The sequence below is a fragment of the Scyliorhinus torazame genome, chromosome 17, assembly GCF_047496885.1.
Source record: "Scyliorhinus torazame isolate Kashiwa2021f chromosome 17, sScyTor2.1, whole genome shotgun sequence".
Lineage (NCBI taxonomy): Eukaryota > Metazoa > Chordata > Chondrichthyes > Carcharhiniformes > Scyliorhinidae > Scyliorhinus > Scyliorhinus torazame.
The window spans coordinates 23870979-23893854 of record NC_092723.1 but is presented as its reverse complement, the minus strand read 5'-3'; the positions used below and the strand labels follow the sequence as shown (position 1 = coordinate 23893854).

The window sequence follows — 22876 nt, the reverse complement described above, 5'->3', positions numbered from 1 at the left end:
TGTGCCGTGGGGGCACTCTTTCCCTTCCGCCTCCGCCACGGTCTCCACCATGGCGGAGGTGGAAGAGACTCCCTCCACTGCGCATGCGTGGGAAACTGTCAGCGGCCGCTGATGCTCCTGCGCATGCGCCGCCCGGGGATGTCATTTCCGCGCCAGCTGACGGGGCAACAAAGGCCGTTTCCGCCAGCTGGCGGGGCGGAAATCCCGCCGGCGCCGGCCTAGCTCCTCAATGTTGGGGCTCGGCCCCCAAAGATGCGGAGCATTCCGCACCTTTGGGGCGGCGCGATGCCCGTCTGATTGGCGCCGCTTTGGGCGTCAGTTGGCGGACATCGCGCCGTTTCGGGAGAATTTCGCCCAGGATTTGAGTCTGACAAGACAGAAGGATTTTCAGGTTGTTCCTGAAAAGGGTCTCTTTCTCCAAATGTCTGCACAGATAAGCAAGTAACCTGTTTTGGAACTTCACTTATAAGTGGCATTTGAACTAATTGGGCTGCTTAATTGGAATTAGTGACAGGTGTAAATAGTAAATTAAAGTTTTTCCTTTTATTTAAGAACTATTCAACTGTTAATTGTAAAGCTATTTCTTTGATGTAAATGTGGTCAATTCTGTGTTTAAATTAAAGTTTGGTTTAACATAAAAGATTCCGATTGATCAGATTCATCACTTCTGTGATGAAGTATCCTTTCCTCAGTTTCACAAATTGAAAAATTGTTTGGAGCTCTCATCCAGTATTCTAACAAACGTTGGGGTCTGATTCGGTATCCTAACAGATATATATCAGGAAGACCGGGGTTCCCAATACCGACCCCTGGCAAACTCCACTACAATCCTTTCTCCAGCCCGTAAAATAACCATCAACCATTAGGCTCTCCTTCCTGTCACTCAGCCAGTAGCACTCCTGTGAAGTGTTTAGGATGTTCCATTACATTTTAAGCACTATATAAATATAAGTTGTCAGTTTTGGGGTATTTTACTATGTTAAAGGAGATATATAAATGCAATAAAAATGTTGTTGCGAGGGAGAAAATAACTCGTAAACTGAGTACAACGATCAGGATGTAATTGTTTTTTTTTAAATAAATTTACTGTGTTCAATTATTTTTATTTCCAAATAAGGGGGGATTTAGCGTGGCCAATCCACCTACCCTGCACATCTTTGGGGTTGTGGGGGGTGAGACCCACGCAAACACGGAGAGAATGTGCAAACTCCACACGGACAATGACTCAGAGCCGGGATCGAACCTGGGACCTCGGTGTCGTGAGGCAGCATTGCTAACCATTGCGCCACCGTGCCACCCTATCAGGATGTAATTGTGATAGATTTGAGGAGAGAAACAGCCTCTTGTTATTTTTAATAGAATTGTAAACTCAGGATCAGGACTGTGACCCAGACAGAATCAAACACCAGCTGGTAGATTAAAATAATCACACAATCACACGTAAATAATTGACATCTCTTTTTTGTGAAAGATTCTTCATACTTCACCATTTGTGGCTGTAAACAACTCACAGTATGATAATTCATTTAAATAAAGAGATTCTTAAATGTTGGGAACCTGCAATAAATCTGCATAAAAAGGAATTATGGCAATGTCAGCTTCAGATAAGGTGGTGTATATTGTCCTTTGACATGGATAGTTACCACTGAGAAAAAGACAGTGACTGAACCTTTCTCCAAAGCATTAAGCTTGATGGGAGATAGCTGGTCTTATATCAGGCCTTTGTGTCAGTGAAATGTGAATGAAGCACCTGCTCTTCCAACTTTATATAAAGGTCCTGTTGGACTAAAGGAAGTTGAGTTACTGTAAATGGGCCACCACCACATACCCTCCTCTCGTAACTTAGGACTGAATTTTCTCAGCCCTTCGGAGACGGCGGGCTATGTAAGGGGAAAAGCTTTCTTCATAATGCCATAGTGCTGAGGAATGCCTGCAGCGATGTCTCAGCACTTCGATGATTGGCCTCCAACCACCACAACCATTTTCCTTTGTGTCATGTATGACTCTAACAAGTGGAGACTTCCCCTTGATTCCCATTGACTCCAGTTTTACTAGGGCTCCTTTATGCCACACTTGCTCAAATGCCGCCTTGGTGTCAAGGCGATATTGAAACACATAAGATCTTGAGGGCACTTTGGGTGCTGAAAGGATGTTTCCCCTTGTGGGAGAGGCTAGAACCCGGCACACAATTTAAAAATAAGGGGCGTCATTCTCCGAACCCCCGCCGGGTCGGAGAATCGCCGGGGGCTGCCGTGAATCCCGCCCCCGCCGGTTGCCGAAGTCTCCGGTACCGGATATTCGGCGGGGGCGGGAATCAGGCTGCGCCGGTTGGCGGGCCCCCCCGCTGGATTCTCCGGCCCGGATGGGCCAAAGTCCCGCTGATAAATTGCCTGTACCGCCGGCGTGGATTAAACCACCTTTTGAACGGTGGGACAAGGCGGCGTGGGTGGGCTCCGGGGTCCTGGGGGGGGCGCAGGGCGATCTGGCCCCGGGGGGGTGCCCCCACGGTGGCCTGGCCCGCGATCGGGGCCCACCGATCCGCGGGTGGGCCTGTGCCGTGGGGGCACTCTTTCCATTCCGCCTCCGCCACGGTCTCCACCATGGCGGAGGCGGAAGAGACTCCTTCCACTGCGCATGCGTGGGAAACTGTCAGCGGCCGCTGACGCTCCCGCGCATGCGCCGCCCCGAGATGTAATTTCCGCGCCAGCTGGCGGGGCAACAAAGGCTGTTTCCGCCAGCTGGCGGGGGGGAAATTCCTCCGGCGTCGGCCTAGCCCCTCAATGTTGGGACTCGGCCCCCAAAGATGCGGAGCATTCCGCACCTTTGGGGCGGCGCGATGCCCGTCTGATTGGCGCCGTTTTGGGCGTCAGTCGGCGGACATCGCACCGTTCCGGGAGAATTTCGCCCCTGAGATCTCTCATTTAAGACAGAGATGTGGAGAGATCCTTTCTCTCAGACAGCCATGAGTCTGTGAAACCCTTCCTCAGAAAGCGCTGGCGGCAGGGTCATTGAATATTTTCAAGACTCAGTTAGACAGATTCTTGATTGACAAGGGAGTCAAAGGGTACGGGGGTGGGAAGGAAAGTGGAGTTGAGACCACAATCAGATCAGCTGTAATCATATTGAACAGCGAAGCAGACTCGAGGGGCCAAATGGCCTACTCTTGTTCCTAATTCGTATGTTCATATGAGAGAGGCAATGATGGAGTGATTAAAAACGGGGATCTCGAGAGACTGGAATTGGTCAAGTGAAGAGGTCTCAGAGGATTATAGAGCTGGAACTTATTACAAAGAGTGTTAGGGATGAGGTCAGGAAAGGATCTTCCATCTAATTCAACTCACTCTCTTTCACACAAAATACATGTCTCTCCATCTTGTATTCAGTCTGTAACCAGCAAGAATCCTCCGGATGTAGTTAATCAGCTATTGAAATTGTATTTAAATTCCACAGGAGCTGCCCATGGGGGCGGCATATTTTCAGAATGCAAATAGATTCATGAGCATATGTTTCACTCCCATTAAAATCAGTCAATATAGTGGGATTGGAAATGTGTTCTATTTTCTACTTGATTTACTTTCTAATTGTATTAACTCTTTGAAAGCTGAGTCTTCACCAGACAGAAATCCCAGTTCACTCTCCTTGCTGGTGCAGATTTGACTGGTTACTTCTTGATCGGCACGGTAGCACAGTGGTTAGCACTGTTGCTTCACAGCGGCAGGGACCTGGGTTTGATTCCCGGCTTGGTTTACTGTTTGTGTGGAGTCTACACATTCTTCCCATGTCTGCGTGGGTTTCCTCCGGGTGCTCCGGTTTCCTCCCACAGTCCAAAAATGTGCAGGTCAGGTGGATTTGCCATGCTAAATTGCCCTTAGTGTCCAAAAAAGGTTAGATGGGGTTACTTGGTTTCGGGGATAGGGCGGAAGTAGGGCTTAAGTAGGGTGCTCTTTCCAAGGGCTGGTGCAGGCTCAATGGGCCGAATGGCCTCCTTCTGCACAGTAAATTCTATGATTCTATGATAATCTGGCTTTGCATTTCTATCTGTTGTCTGTTCCTCATGTAACTCTCCCCTTTTACAATATACTGAACCGTGCTAGTGAAGAACCATTCCAGATATCAAATTTTTGATTTCCTAGCCTCCTAGTGATTGCAATGTCTTGATTCTGCTCGTAAATCCACAGTGTCACAATTTATCATACTCGAGCATGAGAGAAGCAACACAAAGAAAGACATGAAAATACTGATTCACAAGGGCAGCACAGTGGCGGCATGGATCCCATTGCTGCCTCACGGCGCCAAGGTCAGAGGTTCGATCGCAGCCCTGGGTCACTGTGCGTGTGGAGTTTCCACATTATCCCTGTGTTTGCGTGGTTTCACCCCCACATCCCAAAGGTGTGCAGGGTAGGTGGATTGGCCACACTAAATTATCCCTTAATTGGAAAAAATGAATTGGGTACTCTAAATTTAAAATAAAAAAATACTGATTCACAACTACTGGGTGTCTCAAAATGTTTAGCTAATTGAGTACTGTGGTATTATCAGGTATTGCAGCACCCGAGAGGCTGAAGTTCCATTGGTCTAACCTGGGGGTTTACCATTGGCTGTATAGTATGTAGCTCCACCCAGATAGGCGGGGTATAAGAATCGGTGCCGTCCCAGCAGCCCTCATTCTGTACCTGAGCTGCTGGGGAACAGTTCTAGTCTATTAAAGCCTTCAGTTATGCTTTAAACTCGCCTTTGCAGTAATTGATCGTGCATCAATTTAATAGACTACACTTAAGCTGAAAGGATGGATATCCAAATCAAGCCGGAGTGTCTGCAACTCAGTCCCCACGCGGCGAACTCAGCGGCGATTTTCAAACACTGGCTGGCGTGTTTCAAAGGCTATCTTGAGACGGTTGGAGGCACACCCACGGGGGAGCAGAAACTGCATTTCCTGCACTCAAGGGTAAGCCCTGGGATCTACACCCTCATTGAGGAGGCGGAAGACTTTGATGCAGCAATCAAACTTTTAAAAGGACATTATATCCGCCCAGTAAACCAGGTCTACGCACGTCACCTGCTTGCAACGAGACGGCAAAGCCCCCGGGAATCGTTGGAGGAGTTCTACCATGCGCTACTGGTGCTGGGCAGAAGCTGTGGCTGCCCGCAAGTTTCGGCGAGCGACCACACGGAACTCCTAATACAGGATGCCTTCGTAGCAGGTATGAGCTCCTCAGAGATCCGCCAGCGTCTTTTAGAGAAAGACATCCTGGGACTTAGGGAGGCACGGGCCCTGGCAGGGTCCATGGACGTTGCCTCCAGGAACGCACAATACGTGCCCGACCGCGCAGCGGCCCCCTGGGCAGTGTGGAATCCCGCAGCGGCAGCCCCACAGACCTTCCCCCTGCCCCCGCAGGCCTACGCTGTAAGGCGGCCCGCCAACTCCGATGCGGCCCGCTGTTTCTTCTGCGGGCAAGAAAAGCACCCCCGCCAGTGCTGCCCGGCCCGCACATCCACCTGCAAAGGGTGCGGCAAGAAGGGCCATTTTGTGGGGGTCTGCCAGGCACGAGCGGTGGCCGCGGTCTCCAGCGGCGACTCTGGGCTGCCACAGAGAACTTCCCCTCGGGCCCCAGACGGCCAGCAGTCACCGCCACCCCCGTATCCTAGGGCCACGTGCGGCCCACGGGCGCCGCCATCTTGTTCCCCGGACACCGCGCTGGACGGATGGGCGCCGCATGTCAGTGTCCACTTCCAACCACCATGTGCGACCCATGGGAGACGCCATCTTGGATGGGGCCCTGGGACCCCAGCCCAGCAGACTATACACTGCCCGATCAAAATTCACAGCTACTGCGTCTGGCCTCAGTGACTCTGGACCAAACTCGACATCGAACACTCTCAACAGCAACGACGACGGTCTTCATCAATGGCCACGGGAGGTCCTGCCTGATCGACTCTGGGAGCACGGAGAGCTTTATACACCCCGACACGGTAAGGCGCTGTTCACTTTTTACCCACCCTGTAAATCTAAGAATCTCCCTGGCCTCCGGTTCCCACTCAGTGGAGATAAAGGGGTTCTGCCTAGCAAACCTCACAGTCCAAAGAAGGAAGTTCAACAATTTCCGCCTTTATGTCATTCCGCACCTCTGCGCGGCTACACTCCTGGGGTTGGGCTTCCAGTGTAACCTGCAAAGCCTGACCTTCAAATTCGGCGGCCCTATACCCCCCCTTACTGTCTGCGGCCCCGCGACCCTTAAGGTCGACCCGCTTTCCCTCTTTGCGAACCTCACCCCGGATTGCAAACCCGTCGCCACCAGGAGCAGACGGTTCAGTGCCCAGGACCGGACCTTCATTAGGTCGAAGGTCCAAAGGCTACTAAGGGAAGGGGTCATTGAAGCTAGCAACAGTCCCTGGAGAGCCCAAGTAGTGGTGGTAAAGACCAGGGAGAAACATAGGATGGTCATTGACTGGTCAGACCATCAACAGGTTTACGCAGCTGGACGCATACCCTCTCCCCCGCATATCCGACCTGGTAAACAGGAGCGCGCATTATAAGGTCTTCTCCACGGTGGATCTCAAGTCCGTCTACCACTAGCTACCCCTCTGCACGAGCGACCCCAAATACACTGCCTTCGAGGCAGATGGGCGGCTCTATCATTTTTTAAGGGTTCCCTTCAGTGTCACTAACGGGGTCTCGGTCTTCCAACGCGAGATGGACCGAATGGTTGACCAGTACGGCTTGCGCGCAACATTTCCGTACCTCGATAACGTCACCATCTGCGGCCATGACCAGCAGGACCACGACACCAACCTCCGAAAATTCCTCCAGACCGCTAAAATTCTTAACTTAACGTACAATAAGGATAAATGCGTATTTAGCACCGACCGTCTAGCCATTCTCGGCTATGTAGTGCGAAATGGAGTTATAGGCCCCGACCCTGAACTCATGCGCCCCCTCATGGAGTTCCCCCTCCCTCACTGCCCCAAGGCCCTGAAGCGCTGCCCCAGGTTTTTTAGTTACTACGCCCAGTGGGTCCCTAACTATGCAGACAAAGCCCGTCCCCTGATACAGTCCACAACCTTCCCCCTGTCGATGGAGGCCCGCCAGGCCTTCAGCCGCATCAAAGCAGACATTGCAAAGGCCACGATGCACGCCATCGACGAGTCCCTCCCCTTCCAGGTCGAGAGTGATGCATCCGACGTAGCTCTGGCAGCCACCCTCAACTAAGCGGGCAGACCCGTGGCCTTCTTCTCCCGTACCCTCCATGCTTCCGAAATCCGCCACTCCTCAGTCGAAAAGGAGGCCCAAGCCATAGTAGAAGTTGTGCGACATTGGAGGCATTACCTGGCCAGCAGGAGATTCGCTCTCCTCACTGACCAACGGTCGGTGGCATTCATGTTCGATAATGCACAGCGGGGCAAGATAAAAAACGACAAGATCTTGCAGTGGAGGATAGAACTCTCCACCTACAACTTTGAGATCTTGTATCATCCCGGGAAGCTAAACGAGCCTCCTGGCGCCCTGTCCCGCGGCACATGTGTCAATGCACAAGTGGACCGCCTCCGAGCCCTCCACGAGGACCTCTGCCACCCGGGGGCTACTCGCTTTTTCCACTTTGTTCAGACCCGCAACCTGCCCTACTCCATCGAGGAGGTCAGGACAGCCACTAAGGACTGCCAAATCTGCGCAGAGTGCAAACCGCACTTCTACCGGCCAGAGAACGCACCTGATAAAGGCTTCCCGTCCCTTTGAACGTCTCAGCATGGACTTCAAAGGCACCCTCCCCTCCACCGACCGCAACACGTATTTCCTGAACGTGATTGACGAGTACTCCCGGTTCCCCTTCGCCATCCCCTGCCCCGACATGACCGCCACCACCGTCAAGGCCCTCCATGGTATCTTTGCACTGTTCGGTTTCCCCGCTTACAGACACAGTGATAGGGGGTCCTCCTTTATGAGCGACGAACTGTGTCAATTCCTGCTCAGCAAGTGCATTGCCTCAAGCAGGACGACCAGTTACAACCCCCGGGGTAACGGACAGGTAGAGAGGGAGAACGGAACGGTCTGGAAGACCGTCCTACTGGCCCTTCGGTCCAGGAACCTCCCAGTCTCCCGCTGGCAAGAGGTCCTCCAAAAGGCCCTCCACTCCATCCAGTCATTGCTCTGTACGACCACCAATCAGACACCTCATGAACGTCTCCTTGTCTTCCCCAGGAAGTCTTCCTCCGGGACCACGCTCCCGACCTGGCTAGCGACACCCGGACTCATCCTGCTCTGAAAACACGTGCGGGCGCACAAGTCAGACCCGTTGGTAGAGAGGGTCCATCTGCTGCACGCTAACACCCAGTACGCCTACGTGGTGTTCCCTGACGGCCGACAAGATACGGTCTCCCTACGGGACCTGGCGCCCGCCGGAACCCCACGCGCACCCCAACCACCCCCACCCCCCCTCCCCCCCTCCCCCTCCGCTGCACCTCACAGAAGGGTCAGTCCTCCCGCCGCTCCTGCCTGGGCCCGCCCACCACCGACGCCCCCTACAGGCCCCCCCCTCTCAGGTCAACCGCTCTCCCCACCAGCGCCGTCTAGGGGTGACAAAGCTGCCATGGAGGCCGAAGCCACACTCCCGGAGTCGCAGATGCCTGGACCCCCACCGGAATCACCACCGAGGCCCAGACGATCCCAGAGGACGACAAGGGCACCTGACCGACTGCTTCATCTTAACCGATCTGTAACTGTAAATAATAAACACTGACTGTATATATCTGCCATGACTGTAAATATCCTCTAAACACTGTAAGGAGGTATCACGGTACCTCCATATCTGATCATACCATGTTGAATACAGTTGTAGCCGCTGGCCACCACCCCCGCCGGACTCTTTTTAACAGGGGGTGAATGTGGTATTATCAGGTATTGCAGCACCCGAGAGGCTGAAGTTCCATTGGTCAAACCTGGGGGTTTACCATTGGCTGTATAGTATGTAGCTCCGCCCAGATAGGTGGGGTATAAGAGTCGGTGCCGTCCCAGCAGCCCTCATTCTGTACCTGAGCTGTTGGGGAACAGTTCTAGTCTATTAAAGCCTTCAGTTATGCTTTAACCTCGTCTTTGCAGTAATCGATCATGCATCAAGTACCTTTGAAGTGTAGTCACTATTGTAACATAGAAAGGTGTCAGCCAGCATGTACCTTGCAAGGTCCACAAACAGCATCTGACAATAACCACATAATCTAGTTTGTGATATTGGGCGGGATCCTCCGTCCGTTCACGGCAGCGGGATTCTCCGCCCGTTCACGGCAGCGGGATTCTCTGCCTGTTCACGGCAGCGGGATTCTCCGTCCGTTCACGGCAGCGTGATCCTCCGTCCGCATGACTCTTCTTCAGAGCTCAGAGCCACACGGACTCAAAAAGTTCACTGTCTCTCTCTCTCTCTGCAGGTGTTGCCAGACCTGATGAGGTTTTCCAGTATTTTCTGTTATTTGTGTCAGATTTCCAGCATCTGTAGTATTTTGTTTTCACCTTTTAAATGAGACAAGGGTTTCTTACCTCTACTCCCCTCTCGGGCAGTGAATTCCAGGCCCCCCACTACCCTCTGGATGGAAACGTTTCTCCTCAACTCTCCTCTAATCTTTCTATCAATCCCTTTAAATCGGAGCTCCCCCCCCCACCCCCGCCCCACCCAACACGCCCAGCCCAGTCACTGACCTCTATAGTAAAGAGGCCCTGCCCATCCACTCAATCCAGGCCCCTCACAATGTTGTACATCTCAATGAATTCTCCCCTCATCCTGCTCTATACCAAAGAGAACAACTCCAGCCTATCCAATCTTGCTGATGATGCAAAGATAGCTAGTTTTTAATTAAGTGTAGATGTAAAGTTACAAAACAATATATATTTTTTTAAAACGCATTTTATTCAAACTTTTAGCAAAGTAGCAAAGTACAGCAAATAAACACCTCGGGAAACATTCTTCCCAACAATTAACTGTACAGTTTGTACAGATTTTCCTCCTTTTTCACCCCCCCCCCCCCCCCCCCCCCCCCCCCGCGACAAACAGCTCCTTAAACACGGTCACAAACATCCACCACCTTTTCTCAAACTCCTCTGCTGAGCCCCTTAACTCATACTTTAACTTCTCTAACCGCAGGAAGTTGTACAGGTCACCCAACGGTGGCGATGCCGACCGCCACTCCAGCAAAATTTGTTGCCATGCAATCAGAGAGGAGAAGGCCATAACATCGGCCTACCTCCTCTCCATGACCTCAGGCTTCTCTGAAACCCCAAATATCGCCACCAAAGGGTCCGAGTCCACTCCCTCCTTCACTATCCTGGCTAAGGACCGCGAACACTCCCGCCCAGAATCTTCCCAATTTTTCACAACCCCAAAACATGTGCGCATGATTCGCTGGACCCCGCCCACACCTCTCACATTCATCTGCTACCCCCTGAAATTACCCACTTATTCTCCCCCGAGTCATATGCACCCTGTGCACGACCTTGAACTGTATCAGGCTCATCCTTGCACAATAGGAGGTCCCGTTTACCCTTCACAGTGCCTCACTCCATACTCCCCAATTGATCTCCATTCCCAACTCCGCATCCCATTTTTCCTTGATCTTCACCACCCGCTCGCCTCTCTGCTCCCCCAGCCACTTATATAGTTACAAAACAATATTAATAGATCAAGTGAATGGACAAAACTGGGGAGAATGGATTTCAACTTCATCCACTTCAGACCTAAAAAGCATAGAACAGGTTATTTCTAAATGGTGTAAATCTAGAAGGATGCTTTGGGTTAGGGTTAGGAGATCCAGAGGGACTTGGGGTCCAGGCACACAGATTGTTAAAATGTCATGAGAAGGTTCTAAGGGTCCTTCCTGTTCCGTCTTGTTTATTCCCTGTCTATTCCCTTGTTTTCCCCTTTCTTTTATTTTGCTGTTACATTTTTGATCCATTGATGATTTTTGGACGTGTGTCTTTAAGGCAACCTGCCATTTTAATTCAAGCGGGAGAAAGCGATGGCTTGTGCTGTTCATTCAATCAGCAGGATCTAGAAGGCTGTTTCAGACTGGTGATTAGAGATTGGCTGGCCTCAGGGATGACTCAGGTTTGATTGATGTGACTGGTGGCCGATGAATTGGTCCAAAAGGTTGTGCTCTGCCCGGTAACAGTTGGTGATTGGATATTATCTGAAATATTTTTGGTTCTGGCAGCGGAGGGGAAAGATCCAGCAATGCCCTCTCCTGAAAACTGCTACTTAGGCCTCTCCAAAAAAATTAATTTAACTCTCTCTCTCTCCAATAAGCCTGTGGGTGTTGGATTCCTAAAAACAGGGCCTGAAAGCAGGCTACAAACTGAGATCAAAGCCTGATGAAACAGGGACTCTGTCTCACTAGGATAATTGTAAGTACAGGCTGCAAAACAAGGGCTGCAATTCCAAAGCATACTGAGGAGAAAGTCTGCAAGGACCCATTATCTGAAGGAAAGACTCTTTTCTCTTTCATTTACATGTTTTCCGTCCCCCTCCCACTCTGTGTTTTTCTCTCTTGTGTGTGTTGAGGGTGAGGGGAGGCAAATTACAGGAGGAATTAGGTACTTATTAATATTTAACCAACTGTATCTGCTGTGTATTTCACCATTAATCTTGTTTATAAATAAACAGCAATTATGTTTCAACTTACAAACCTGGTGACTGTAATTATTGGGCAGCTAAGGGCCAAAGATTTGGGGAATTTTTATAAGAATTATTAGTTAGTTCACTTGTGTTGTGAATCCGGGGCATGTGGGGCTGGAATTGAGCGCGCACATGCCCAGGCTGGCGTCACAAGGTACAGACAATAATCAAAATAGTCCATGGAATTCTGGCTGGAATGCTGACCTTTGCATCTAGAGGATTGGAATACATGGGGGGAAAAAAATCATGCTTTAGCTATACAAATCTCTGGTTAGGCCACACCTGGGGCTTACTTTGAAGGATGTATTAGACTTTGAAGGAGTGCGCACAGATTTATCAGAAAAAAGCCACACAAACTAGCATTATTATTTCAGGGGCTGGATTCTCCGCCCCCTGACGCCAAAATCGTGTTCGGCGATGGGGCAGAGAATCCATTTTGGCACACAAAATCGGAACCAGCACCGGTTTCACAATTCTCCGCCCCTGAAAATCGGTGTACTCATGGAATATGCCGTGCCGAGTATCCGCCATCTCGGGCCATTGCCTGAGGCCCGCCCCGGAATGCTCCGTCCCCAACTGGCCGAATTCCCAACGCCGTGGTTCTAATTTGGTCTCACCATCTGTGATCCTCGCGTGGTGGCTGTGGACTCAGTCCGGGGCCGCCACAGTCGGGGGAGGACCGATCAACGGGCATGGACGGCTTCATTCGGGGCTGGGGGCAATGTGTGCGGGCGTTCCAAGGCGCGCGAGCGGCCGATGCGTGGCACTATTTCAGCGGTCCAGGTCCGCGGGTTCAGTCCGCCATGGATCACCGCATGGCCGCTGGAGGCTGCCGCCATGCGCATGCGCAACCTGTGACCCGGAAGTGTGGAGGGCCATATCAGCAGCTACAGCTGTGAGCTCTATGACAGCTGCCTGCTAGCCCCCAGCAAAACGGGGACTCTGTGACCTTTTCACGCCAGTTTTCCTGGCGTAAAAGACCACAGTTTTCCCGACAGCGTGGTGACATAGTCCCAAAAACGGAGAACCCAGCCCCAGGTCTATGAATCTTTCACCACCTTCTGCTAAAAGGTCAAAAACTTAAGTTTCAAGGTCGGCACGGTGGCGCAGTGGTTAGCACTGCTGCACTCAACCCCGGTCACTGTCCGTATGGGGTTTGCACATTCTCCCCATGTTTGGGTGGGTCGCACCCCCACAACCCAAAAATGCGCAGGTAGGTGTATTGGCCACGCTAAATTGCACCTTAATTGGGGAAAAAAAATTTAACTAAAGCAAAACCTAAGGTTTCCCTCGCCAAGGGTGCTGACAGATCCGCTGAGTTTTTCCAATATTTTCTGTTTTATTTCAGAGTTTCAGCATCCACAGTACTTTGTTTTTATGTATTTACTGGAAATCAGAAGATTAAAGGCGACTTAATCAAAGTTTACAAACTATTAAGGGGAACATTCATTTCATTCTTTCATAGGATGTGGGCATCGCCTTAATTGCCCATAACTGAGTAGTTAACTAGGCCATTCCAGAGGGCAGATAAGAGTCATTGCTGGGGTTTGGAGTCACATGTAGATATCCTTCCCTAAAGTGGGGAGCATCAGCAAACCTGATGGGTGACAACTGATGACAGTTTCATGGTCACCATTACTGAGGCCAGTTTTCAATTCCAGGTTTATTAATCAAATTTAAATTCCATTAGCGGTCATGGTGGGATTTGAAACCTTGTCCCCAGGACATTAGCCTGGGCCTCTGTATTACTAATCCAGTGACATTACCACTCCACCTCCATCTCCCCCTGGTAAATGAAGAGAGACTGAGTGAAATTCTCCACTTTGCGACGCCGCAAACAGAAACTGCAATCGGGGAGATAATCAGTCGTCCGGCCAAAATCGAGGTCCGTACCCGGTGCCGATTTGGGTGCCATGCTCCAGTCCCTCGCTGGATCTGATGGAAACGTATAAAATTCTGAAAAGGTTAGACAGAGTTGATGCAGGGGTGTTGTTTCCTCTGGCTGGGGTGTCTAGTACAAGGAATCCCAGTCTCTGGATATGGAGTAAACCATTTAGGACCCAGATGAAGAAATGTCTTCACTCTCAGAGGGTAGTGAACCTATGCAATTCTCTACCAGGTGATTAAGGAGGACAAATCACTGAATATATTTAGGAAGGAAATAGATTTCTAGGCTCAAAAGCATTCAAGGGAGGTGGGGAGAGTGCTGGAGTGTGGCATTAAGATAGAGGATCAGCCAGAATCATGTTAAATGGCGGAGGAGGCAGGAACAGTGCAAGGGTTGATGGTAAGGATCCCTGGCATGTATGGTTGAAAAGTGGAGCCCTGGACAGGATTAGGATGCAAAATCAAGAGATGAGGCCTGATGAAGATGTGTGGGTTTGTGAGAGTGACTGGTAATATTCCTTGAGGTGGTAGTGAAGGAGATCCTTATGAATGTATGATGGGTTTGTGAGTGTGCGAGTTGAGTGATGAGATGGTTAACTTAACCTGGTGGAATGGAGATCATACATCTTCTTCCTACACTGGGTGGCTAACCTTTTCTGTAGGGTGTTTAAACTGACCACCCCTGTGGCCACCTCCCAAGGAGGACGGGTCACCTTGGATTACAAATCATTGCTGCAGGCCGTGACTGCATCCAACAGGTGCTCCAGTGAGGTGTCACTGAATTTGGGCACAGCATGCGTTCAGTCATTTGAAGCTATTCCTTCCCTGGAGCTGTCCTAAGCTGTAGAGAGCGTGACTGCTGTGCAGGGGCATCATTTAAATAGGACACCCGGAGTTAGGGAGCGCTGAGGCCAGGACAGGGCATGCGAGTCTAATGCCGCCCGTCAGCAAAACGGTGTGTTCCCCAAGGATGAATATTTAATTATGTTTGAAGTACACGATACAGGAAAAATCTGACATAGATCACAGATAGGTGATGGTAAATTATTGGATTTTTGCTATCCAAAGTTAAGAAATAAGGGATATGGGGCCAAGGCATAATATGGAATTAGATCACAGATCAGATCTAACTTCGTTGAATGGAAGAACAGTCTAAAAGGGCTAGATGGCCTCTTCTTGTTCCTATGTTTCTATCTATTAATGAGTTCATAATATGTTTATAGGGTGAGATGAAGAGATCAAAAATGCAAGACTGAGGAAATATCAGTGGAACATAAAAGCCAGCTAGCACTGCCGCCTCACGGCGCTGAGGAACCAGGTTTAATCCCAGCCCTGGTCACTGTCCGTGTGCACATTCTCCCCGTGTCTGCGTGGGTCGCACCCCTACAAGCCAAAGATGTGCAGGATAGGTGGATTAGCCACGCTAAATTGCCCCTTAATTGAAAAAAATAATTTTTTTTTAAAAAAAGAACATGAAAGCCAGCAAAGATCAGTTGGGCCAAATGGCCTGTTTCAGTGCCGCAGTATCAAAGTAATTCCACACAACTGATGATAATTTCATGCTGATCATTATGGAGGCCAGCTTTCACGAGTGATTTCCTGCTGGCGTGCTAAGGGGTGCCATTTTGAAAAGCTGCCCTATCTTACTCCCCCCCCCCCCCCATTCGACCCCTTCTCACCCCCATTTGACCTCCCGTCCGATCCCTTCTCACTCTCCCCCCCCCATCTTAGGGTGGCTCCCTGGAAGCCCCTCTCACCCTCCTCTACGTGGTAAGGGCACCCAGGCCCAAATCTGGGCAGTGTCAACCTGGCAGCCATGCACCGCCAGCCTGGAACTTGGCAATGCCACCTGGGCATGCTGGCAGTGCCAGGGTGCCAGGCGAGCAGTGCAATGTGCCAGAGGAAGTGCCAGGGTGCCACCCTCCTGTCCCCAACCATCCGGGGGTCTCTACTGGCCTGCGGGAACCCCCCCAGGTGCCAGTATGCCTGGTCACATTTGTGTGAACCAATACTAAACGGTTCCCTGGAGAGGTCTCCCAGATACGGCCATTGAGTCCCAGAGGCTGGGTCAATCTGGCGAACGTGTATTTAAATGAGCCATACAGCTCATCTAAATATGCAGATCTGGGTCATGCCCAGTGAGGGCAAGATCCAAATCGCGACGTCTCGCGAGATTCAACAGCCTCGTGCCAACACCAAGTCGGGCGTGACGAGGCCACCAAATCACGCCCTAGGTCTTGGAGAAGGAAGTGCAACTGGAGAGAAGACATCCCTAAGTGTCAGGTTCTGACTGAAAACCGGCATGTTTCTCCAGACATACTGCCAGATTCTCTGATCAGATCTTCTGACAGTCAAAAAAAAAATCAGGAGGCATGGTTTGCACCATCACTCTGTCGGGGTGGGGCCTGGAAGAGCCAGCAAGCCCGACTCTACAGAGATCGGGGTGCCATCTTTTTAAAAAAAAAAGATTTGGAGTATCCAATTCATTTTTTCCAATTAAAGGGCAATTTAGCATGGCCAATTCACCTAGCTTGCACATCTTTGGGCTGTGGGGCGAAACCCACGCAAACACAGGGAGAATGTGCAACCTCCACACGGACGATGACCCGGGGCCGGGATCAAACCTGGGACCTCGACGCCGTGAGGCTGCAGTGCTACCACTGTGCCACCGTGCTGCCCGGGGTGCCATCTGCAAGAAAAATCAACTAACCCCCCCCCCCACCCCCACGGCCATGGGGGAGTACCCCCCACCTCCCAAACTTCGGGGTGATCCCCCACCATGGACGTATTGGAGAGGGCACTCTCCACCCTGTCCCGCCACACGCAAGGGGAAATCTCCCTCCCCCAATGGAGAAGGGTGGCCTCCCTCCCTTAGCACTGCCCCCAGGGAGCATTGCCCAGCCTCAGTCCTACGCCCTCCAGGCACCCCTGCACTCCCAGCGTGTTCATCGCTACTGGTTTTCATTTTTGAGTATTCCACAGGGCCAGGCGCTCTGGTGTAAAGCCATTAAATTATATTTAAATCAATTACATTTTAATCAATGCAAATTCATGACACGTGAACCTGATCACATCACCAGAGGGGGGTGGGAAGATCTCAAACCGAGATTTCACCAAGGCAAATCCCTTTATGGCCCTCTTGCGAGATTTAGCAGCCATAATGGGATTTGCGCCAATGTGAACGGTCTGGGAAAATCGCATCCATTGTGGAAAAATGCAGAATGGAACTGAGAATACCTAGAGGTGGCTAAATTCCACTAGGAATATGATAATTCAGGGCGACTCAGTGGCACAGTGGTTAGCACTGCTGCCTCGTGGCTCCAGTGTCCTGGGTTCAATTCCAGCTTCAAGTGACTGTGTGGAGTTTGTACTTTCTCCGTGTGTCTGCATGGGTTTCTTCCGGATGCACCGGTTTCCTCCCAGAGTCCAAAGATATGAAAGTTAGGTTGATTGGCTATACTAAATTGCCCCTTACTATCCAGCAGGTTAGCTGGGGTTACGGGGATGGGGTGGAGTTGTGGGCTGTAGGATGCTCTTTCCAATGGCCGGTGCAGACCCGACGGGTCGAATGGCCTCCTTCTGCACTCTAAATGTGAAGCAGTCAAATGAATATCAAGACACTACTTGAGCTCTGTTTTTACAGCTGCTAAAGTGAGTATTCTGGGACCTTAGTGCCCTGTATAAATTTTACGACCAGGCTTTCATTGATATGTATGTGCATCAAGCCTTATATTCAGACTTATGATGATTTTGGATTTATTCACCAATAAGCGACAATCAGCACTTTACAAATTTCCAGGATCATGAAATTCAAATAACAAAGAAAAAGAAGAAAAGAGGAACCTTCACTTTTCTTCAGATAAAGCCAGTGGATGCTAATAGATCAGGCAGGTTGGATCTCAGTTTAATCTTCCATCCAAACAAACAGTAATATGGAAAATGGAGCATATTTCTTTCTGAAATGTAACATGTTAGGTTTTTAAGAATCCTGCCACCATATGCAAGGAATTGAAAAACAGATTCATGTAATATCTCGTCACGCTGTTCAATCTATTTAGAGGTGTATTTTATTGAAGAATTATTGTTACGAGGCATTTTTGAAAGATAGAGTACCCAATTCTATTTTTTACCAATTTAGTGTGGCCAATCCACCTACCCTGCACATCTTTGGGATATCATCATCTGGGGTGATCAGTTAGAACATAGAACATACAGTGCAGAAGGAGGCCATTCGGCCCATCGAGTCTGCACCGACCCACTTAAGCCCTCACTTCCACCCTATTCCCATAACCCAATAACCCCTCCTAACCTTTTTGGTCACTAAGGGCAATTTATCCATGGGGGTGAGACCCATGCAGACATGAGGCAAATGTGCAAACTCCACATGGACAGTGACCTGGGGCCAGGATCGAACCCGGGTCCTTGGTGCCGTGAGGCAGCAATGCTAACCACTGCGCCACCAATCCAGGCATATTTTTAACCTACATTTCATAAATCAATCTGTTTGTCATGAATCCTTCAGATAAAGGTTCCAAGTCGTTAGTTCTTCAGTGTGAAAAAGGCAGCAGCAGAGAATGTAGCTAATGATCATTCTGCTATATCACCCACTAAACAAGAAGCCCAAATCAAATAAGTTTGGTAAAGACAGCAAGTTTTGAAACTGAAACATGCAAATCTGCTCATTTGCACTTCTGCCATAAACTGCATTGTTATAATAGGCCTCTGGATATGAGGAATGGGGGGTTAAGAAAGAGGAAGGAAGGGGAAATTGAATAAATAAACAATACTCAATCTTTGGAGTGCAAAGACCTTTACTGATTGTTTAGCAAATAGGTCATGTACTTTAAACAGAAAAGGATTCATGTGTTCCAAATGCTGCCGTTCCGACAGGATGAATAAAACTGTGGCAAAACTAGGAGGAGATTCAAAGCCCAGAATACAGGTAATCACAGTAGAACATTGCATTAAATGAAAACAATAAGAAAGCAAAAAATTATGGAAACATGTCTGCATTGGGAAAAAAAGCAATTAACATTCCTGGTGGAGACGTGTCATCAGAACTGAGTTCTAATATAAGGGGTGGGATTTTCCAATCTCGCGGCAGAGTGTCCACACCGTCGTAAATGCCGTTGCTTTTTACAACGGCATGAACGGGCCGCTCCCACGTCTAATTCTGGCCCCTACAAGGGGGCAGCACGGTGCTGGAGCAGTTTGTGCTGCTCCAGCTGCAGATTCTGGTGCGAACTGTGCGTCGTGGGATCCGCGCATGTGCAGTTGCGCCTGCGCCAATGATGACATGCGCAGTGGCGCAGGCACCAACGCGCGCATGGGCAGTGGCCTCCTTCAATGTGCCAGCCCTGACACAACATGGAGCAGGGCTACAGGGGCTGGCGGGTAGGAAAGGAGACCACCAGCCACAGAGGCCAGCCTGGTGGGTCCCGATTGCGGGCCAGGCCACATCGGAGGCCCCCACCGGGGTCGGACCCCCACCTCCACCCCACAGGCCACCACCCGACCCTTACACGCCGAGGTCCCGCCAGACCAGAGTAGGTTAGAACGGCGCTGGTGGGACTCGGCTCTTTTCCTACGGCCGCTTGGCCCATTCGGGCCGGAGAATCGGCGGCCCGCGACTGGCGGCGCACCAACCACGCTGGCGCCGATTCTCCGCACTGCGGAGAATCGCGTGCCGGCATTGGGGCCGTGTGGCCCGTTTGCGGGGATTCTCCGGCCCGGCGCAGAGCTGGGAGAATCCCGCCCAACGTCTCCATCAACAGTTAACTTGACCTGTCTGTGGATTTGCTGTACATTTCCTGAACTTAAACTCAGTGGATCTGTGCATAAACCTTCTGAACTGGAAGAATAAATTATCCCTGCATGGAAAACCATAATTTTTAATGTGTCAGAATTGACCATTTCAGCTACTAACACTCACATTATAACTTCCTTGCAATAAACTGCAATAAAGACTTTAGTTAGGGAGGGTTTTAATGCCCTCTTCAAAAAGTTCAAGCATTACAATATTGGAACTCTCCTTGAAGCAGCTGACTGTTACCAAGGCATTCACAAGATAGGATATATTATTAAAAACAATTCACAATAGTGCATTCTGTACACTCTTTAATATAGTACAGTCTAGTAATTGTTTCAGGGAACCATTATTGTAAATTCAGTGCAAATTCAGTGCAACCAAAAAAAGGAAATTGTGAGGGGAAGAAAGTCTGAAATTGCCTAGTGTACAAAGAGACTAATGCTACACATGTGGGATAAATGCTCCAAATACACTAGCCAATTGGGAAAATAAAACATATTCACGCCAAATAAATAGAATATCATATCACCAAACGCATTCCAAACACTCCCACTCTACCACCTCCAATTCACTCACTTTGCAGTCCCAATACAAAGGCTTTCTTCCCTCATGCCAATTCAATCCAAAAAGTCCTGACACAAATATAAAAGGTATTAGAATTTCACTCCCTTTCAAAAAAAAGGCCAGTAAAACAGATAAAACATTTCCAAAAATAATTCATCAGCCATTTTCAGATAGGGTCAATTTTGTGCAAATTACAACTCTGTGTAACATTGCACTTTACAGTTGAGTAATTGAAGGGGACCATGAGACAATGAACAAGTGCCAAAAATGTCAACCTATTGTTGTTCTCAATTCAGACCAGTGAGTGGCAATGGGTTATTTTACTAAAAGCAAAAGAGGGGAAACACAGCAACCCAAAATTGTACTTTTACCCCATTCATACTCATCACTTGCTAAGTAATAATCAGGTGGAAATCTTGGCTGATCGGAATTATTCCGTTGTGATCTTTTTCTTTATTCATTGGATGTGGGCATTGCTGGCAAGACCAGCATTTGTTGTCCATTCCTAATTGCCCTTGAGAGCTGTTAAGAGTCACCACATTGTTGTAGGTCATATCAGATAAGAATAGCAGATTTCCTTCAGGCCACTAGTGAACCAGATGGATTTTTACAACAATTGATGATAGTTTCAAGGTTGAGAATAGCTTTCAATTCCAGATTTTTGTAAAAATTTAACCAATTGAATTTAAATTCCACCAGCTGCCATGGTGGGATCTGAACACACATTATAAGAGCATTAGTCTGGGTCTCTGGATTACTTGTCCAGTGACAGTGTCACTACATCACCATTTCTCTTAGTGCATCACTCATGGCATCCCTACAAATGGGCTGGTTCAATGCTGGCCAGGAAAGCAAACCTGGAGTCTCTGGTCACTGTACCTTGCAGATTATCATCCTTATGCAATATTCTTGGGAAAATTAGTAAATGCTGTTGAATAGAACCTGATAAAAATCATTCATATTTTGTACAGTGTTTACATTTCAACTATTTTCTTCCAAATTAAATTGAAAGTCGCTTTGTTCCACATGAACATTCAAGAAGCTGACACAGTTCCTCCCACCCACTGTAGTTGTGAGGGCAGAAGTGTGCTTGATCTGCAAGATGTTGAAGTTAGTCAAATCTACATTTCACCTGAGGGCGCCTATCTAGTTTCCTATTATATTTGGTGGCTGTCCTCACAGCTGGGAAGCTTGTACAAATGCCCAAATACGTTGGAAAACTGCAAAGCAAAGTACAACTAAAGCAAATTGAATTGACAACTCAAATCTCAGCTAGAGTTCTGAAATAGACTGAAAATATATATGATGGGCATCTGTACAAATGATATGTGACCTTTGAGGTTTCAAACAAACCATTAATAGTTTTCCAATCAGATGGTGGAAACTCCATATTTACATACAAACAGAATGTGTTCATGTAGCAATGAAGGTTCCTCTTCTCCTGAGCAGTCACGCTCTGGTACCTTGCACAAGTGGCTATTTGTTTACACATTAGCGTGGGTGGGGAATATGGCAGGCAATTTAACCATAATTTCCAGAGGAAATTGCTCTTAAAATAAATGCAAATTCCTGCTCAGCATCCCGATTAAAACACACTTTCTATCTTTGGCTTATTTTGAGTGAAAATAGGTTGCCTGCCAAAAAAGCAGCTTTTACATCAGAGAACAGAATTTGGAGATGAGGCAGAAAGTTTCCCAACACACAGGCAGCCAAAGCAACTTCTTCACTTGTAAGTCACATCTGTTGTGGTATCTGGTATCAGCTGTGCAGAGCCCGTCCAATGCGAGTGCAAACTAATGTCCATGTTCAACAATAGGCAACGGACTTCGTTGGCATCCACCACAAGTGTCTGGAAAGCTGCAAAGCATAAAAAATAGGCACCTGCTCACCAATCCTTCCTGGTGTTCACTTGACAACTTGCAGGGTGCAAATGTTGACATCCTCCCTTTGTGAAAAGAACTTAAAACAAGCTGACTCTAGTTCACAAACTGCAGTTAACTCATGCAGCAGGTTCAAAAAATGTTCAGAAACTTTGAATCGCTGACAAAGCTGCTTTTTTTTTTTAAAGCACAAAATTTGAAATTCTTGATATCTTGGCCACATCATCTGATACACTCCCCTTCAGATAGATTATATACATTCTCTTCATCTTCTGTATCTGGTAAATTTCCCCACAGAAGCAGATTAACACCTGAAATCAAATAAGTTGTACTGCTTTAGCACTGTTAACACTGTTTCCCCTAAATACTTACTCCATATACAACAAAGAAAAAAAAAATTGACAGGATACATAACTCCACTGCCTACATCTGGGATCAGAGAACCGCTGCATTTTGTATATATATTGAGAGAGATATATACAGAGAGAGGCCTAGAGGTGTATGTGCACAAATCGTTGAAGGTGGAAGGGCAGAATGCAAGGTGGTTAAAAAGCCATATGGAATCCTAGGTTTGAAAAATAAAGGCAGGATACAAAAACAAGGAGGTTATGGGGAGCCTTTATTAAACACTTAGTCAGCCACAACTGGAGTATTGTGTCCAATTCTAGGCACTGAACTTTAGGAAGGATCTGAAAGCTTAGAGAGCGTGGAAAAGATTTACAAGAATGGTACCAAGGATGAGGAACTTCAGTTAATAATAATAATAATAATTGTTTATTGTGACAAGTAAGCTTCAATTAAGTTACTGTGAAAAGCCCCGAGTCGCCACATTCCGGCGCCTGTTTGGGGAAGCCAGTACGGGAATTGAACCCTCGCTGCTGCCTTACAAGTTCTGCATTACAAGTCAGCTATTTAACCCACTGTGCTAAACCACCCCATAGACAGATTGAGAAGTTGGGGTTGTCCTCCATAGAGAAGATTGTGAGATTTGTCAGAGGTGTTGAAGATCTTGTGGGAACTAAACAGGATAGACGGAGAGAAACTTTCCATCAGTGGAAGGGTTCAGAATCAGACTTAAAACGATG

At 48.7% G+C, this 22876-nt stretch overlaps 1 protein-coding gene across 3 annotated transcripts in view; it reads right to left on the bottom strand.

The window, feature by feature from the left end:
- The window catches only part of LOC140393787 (protein FAM72A), a 60243-nt gene that overhangs the window by 15295 nt on the left and 22072 nt on the right, over window positions 1-22876 (bottom strand). Inside the window, exon 4 of one of the 3 annotated variants that reach the window (XM_072480209.1) lies at window positions 17339-17494. The exons of 1 other annotated variant lie outside the window; for it this stretch is intronic. In XM_072480209.1, the coding sequence (XP_072336310.1) occupies window positions 17394-17494 (101 nt within the window). In that variant the 3' untranslated portion in view covers window positions 17339-17393. Of the gene's footprint in view, window positions 1-17338; window positions 17495-18331; window positions 22103-22876 lie in introns of those variants that run through there. One more of the 3 variants, XM_072480210.1, reaches the window with a different exon arrangement.